Source organism: Alligator sinensis, unplaced genomic scaffold (assembly GCF_000455745.1).
Source record: "Alligator sinensis unplaced genomic scaffold, ASM45574v1 scaffold239_2, whole genome shotgun sequence".
NCBI classification, from domain to species: Eukaryota; Metazoa; Chordata; order Crocodylia; family Alligatoridae; genus Alligator; species Alligator sinensis.
In genome coordinates this window covers 674,145-677,954 of record NW_005842279.1, presented here as the reverse complement: position 1 = coordinate 677,954, position 3,810 = coordinate 674,145, and the positions used below count along the sequence as shown (strand labels likewise).

At 48.5% G+C, this 3,810-nt stretch overlaps 1 protein-coding gene across 1 annotated transcript in view; it reads left to right on the top strand.

Moving 5' to 3' along the window:
* The window catches only part of NINL (ninein like), a 64,565-nt gene that overhangs the window by 34,237 nt on the left and 26,518 nt on the right, over positions 1-3,810 (top strand). Inside the window, 3 exon segments of the mRNA XM_025209286.1 lie at positions 152-304; positions 2,999-3,163; positions 3,736-3,810. The exon segment at positions 3,736-3,810 is cut by the window's right edge and continues 15 nt beyond it. Coding sequence (XP_025065071.1) covers positions 152-304; positions 2,999-3,163; positions 3,736-3,810 — 393 coding nt within the window.

Genomic DNA, 3,810 nt, shown 5'->3' with positions numbered 1-3,810 from the left:
GAGTTAATTCCATGATGACTCTTATTTGTAAGGTCTGTAGGTGACACGGAAGGGAACAGTTTTAAAAAAAAAGGTGTTCTTCTCATTTACTGAGTCTGTCTTGTATGGGTCTGGTGTCTGTAATAATAATCTCTCTTTCCTTCCGCCTTAGGAACTGGAAGATTTATTTAAGGAGCTGGACAGGGATGGAGATGGCAGAGTGAGCTTCAAGGAGTTCCAGCTTGGCTTGTTCACCCGTGGCCCTATTTCTCTTCCTGTTTGCTCCACTCCCGTCAAGCAGCCCTGGCAGTGGCCACGTTGCCAGGTGAGGCAGGCACCATCACCATCTGAGCTGAGGGCTTTGATGCCAATCCACTGGAATTGGCAAGCCGGAGGACAGTGTGTTCCAGCCTTACCCTCCCCTGTGACCTTCCTTGGGTTTGTCACTAAGCCTGAAAGTGGGACTGTCACGTGGCCATTCCATCAAATGATACAACTGCCCTCTTCAGGGACATTTCAACCCCTTTGTGTTGCCGGAATGATTCCCATGTCCTTAATGTGATAGAATCTCCCCCTTCACTTCCCTTTAGATGGTGGATGGGTTGAGTATGTCCAGGTGGGCTGGACCCAAAGGAGAGGGGGAAGCTGCTTCCATACTTCCCCCACTTCTTGGCCTTTGTGCCAACTGGCCACAGCCCAGTGTTAAATGTGCAGCTCTGCCCTCCAAATTGTCTCACTGGTGCACATGTAGCTTTTCAGCCTTCATGCTTAGCAGTTTGGTTGTCCTGCTGGTCACAGGTGCAGTCTGGGCTGGAGGGTTCAGAGGGCCTTTCCAGTCTCAGTTCTACCTACTTGTATAGAATAGGGTGGTTGCAGCCTGATTTAAAAAGGTGCTGGGTCTCCTGCAGCCCCTCCCCCTTGCATGCCACTGGATTTACCGCTGTAAAAGGAATTTGGATTTTCTCATCCTCAGTTCACTCTAGCTCTTTCCTTGCCTGGTAGCTTTTATTAATGCAGTTTCTCATTTAGTCTCAAGCAGGTTCTTTGACGTGTGTGGCTGAGCAAAGAGTTCATCCTGAGCATCATGTTTCACAGGTCAAGGGTGGACAGGCTGCAACTTGTGTTCTGTGCTTCTGAGCAAGATTTAGGTGATTTAAACAGAGTAACTATTTTTCTGCCAGGGTCACTTCTACCTTCCTCCTATTGCTGCCAGGAGCCTCTGGGATCCTTTTTTACCTGTCCCTCCCAAGTGTGCTGCAATCCAGACTTTGCCTGCTGCTATGGGGAGGTGCTTCCCTTCTTGGCACTTGAGGGTGAAGGAAAGACATGGCTTTGGGTTACATACTTCTTTGTTGAGCTTCAGCCAGCTGCTCACCAGAGAGAGAGAGGGGAAATGCCATATCCCTGGAGAAAGAAATTACTATTTTAATTTTGACGTCATCTTCAGGACTCCTGACAGCTCTGCCCCCATGTTGATAAACAGGTCTCCTCTGCAGTGCTTGAAAATTAGCTCCATAAAAGTTTTCTTTCTGGTGGTAAACATTTAATGTGTGGTGCTTTTTGGCCCCAAGATACTTGCAAATTAACTGCAGTAGAGTGCAGCCAGAATGGGGATGACTTTCTGGCCCACAGCACAATAGCAAGGGCAGTTTTGGCTCAGGATCCCAGGGGAAACCACCAGAGTTCCACAAGGTGCCTTGGTGTGTTCCTTCACGAGCTGTCTGCTCTGCACTGGCTTTATAGGGATCAGCACTGGGCCCTTTGGATTAAACTGCTCTGAGTTTGATCAGCCTCAGGAGTGCAGAGGGTTGAGTTGCTTTCACCAATGTCTTAATCTAATGTTAGGGTGTTCTCCTCACCCTCCACTTCTGAGACAGCTGAGAATGTAGTTATGCTAACAATGACTTGCACTTCCACAGTATTCTACAAAGCCAGCCTAATTGATCCTCCCCACACCTTTGTGATGCAGGCAGTCACTATTATCCATAAAAAAAAAACATCTGGGGAAATGGACTCACACAGAGATAAAGAGCTGGACACTTTAAATGCAACCTTGGAATTTGTGTGCCACCATTTCTGGGTGCCCAACTCTCAGTGCCTCCAAGGTGATTTATGGAACAGTCACCATTCCCTTTGAGTTTATTTGGCACTGCAGATGCTCAGTGTGTCTGACAGTCCAACTCTTGGTGCCCAAGGATGTGTGTTCAGAACTCAAACTAGATGGTTGAGAGTTTGGCCATGGATGGCTTGTCCATGCTGGTGTATGGATACAGTGGCAACATAGATTCATAGATGTTAGGGTCGGAAGGGACCTCAATAGATCATCGAGTCCAACCCCCTGCATAGGCAGGAAAGAGGGCTGGATCTAGATGACCCCAGCTGGATGCCTGTCTAACCTCCTCTTGAAGACCCCCAGGGTAGGGGAGAGCACCACCTCCCTTGGGAGCCGGTTCCAGACCTTGGCCACTCGAACTGTGAAGAAGTTCTTCCTAATGTCTAGTCTAAATCTGCTCTCTGCTAGCTTGTGGCCATTATTTCTTGTAACTCCCAGGGGCGCCTTGGTGAATAAAACCTCACCAATTCCCTTCTGTGCCCCCGTGATGAACTTATAGGCAGCCACAAGGTCGCCTCTCAACCTTCTCTTACGGAGGCTGAAAAGGTCCAGTTTCTCTAGTCTCTCCTCATAGGGCTTGGTCTGCAGGCCCTTAACCATACGAGTGGCCCTTCTCTGGACCCTCTCCAGGTTATCCGCATCCCTCTTGAAGTGCGGTGCCCAGAATTGCACACAGTACTCCAACTGCGGTCTGACCAGTGCCCAATAGAGGGGAGTAAGACTGGAACCTGGAACTCTCTGGCCTCCAGCAGCTGGGTCATACCAATTCCTAGCACAGGCATTTTAGAGTTTTGTGTAATGTGTGCCATGAGCTGATGGCCTCTGCAGTAGTGAAATCTGTCCTTGTTGTTTGTATTGAACCTCTCTGCTCAGCTGACTTTTTTTTCTCTTTCCATTGGCTCTCAGGCATCTGAAGAAAGTGGACATAGAACTGCAGCTCCTTTCCTTACCCACCCAGAGAGTCTGCATCTCTTTTCCAGTATTGACGATGGCAGCGGCTTAGTCAGTCCTGAGCTCGTTATCTCCATCTGGGCCCAGGAAGGCGTGGAAAACTGCAAGGAGATCCTCAAGGTTTCAAATATTGTCTTAGATTTAAAATGAATTGTCCTGCCAGCAAGCATCCTGCCCAAAGGGAATGGGTGAGAATAGAGGTCAGGCCTATGGTAGGATTTCTATCATCCAGAGGGCAGGGCAGAAATGACTCTATGTAGCAGACCAGAGCATGTATGTAGCTTGTGCTGTGTTGGAGACTAGTGTGAGCAGCCTGGGTTGTTGCTGTGCAAGAGCTCTAGATGTAATTTTTTTTTTCCTTTATACTGCATAAGGCCACTCCTGTCTCTCTCCAGCAGAAAGGCAGGTAATTCAGCTTGGAACCCTGCGATGGGTAAAGGCCTGAAGGCTGTTCCTAAGCTAACTCCTTTTTTCCATGATTCCTAGTGTTCTGAAATTTGGGGCTGTCATGCTCTGGTTTTGGGTCAGTGCTACAACATCCAAAGCCTGCCTCCTCACCACTGTGAAGAAGGGAAGTGCCCTTTTAATAATTGAGAGGTGCTTGGCTAGAGTGTGGCAGTTAGGGTCTGTAAGTCCTGAGGAAAGAGAGATCTCTAAAAAAGCGACTTAAGGGACCTGTTGTTTCTTTGCAGAGCTTGGATTTCAGCATGGAAGAGAAGATGAGCCTGTCCGAACTAGCCCTAGCCTTTGACAATGAGCTGATGGTT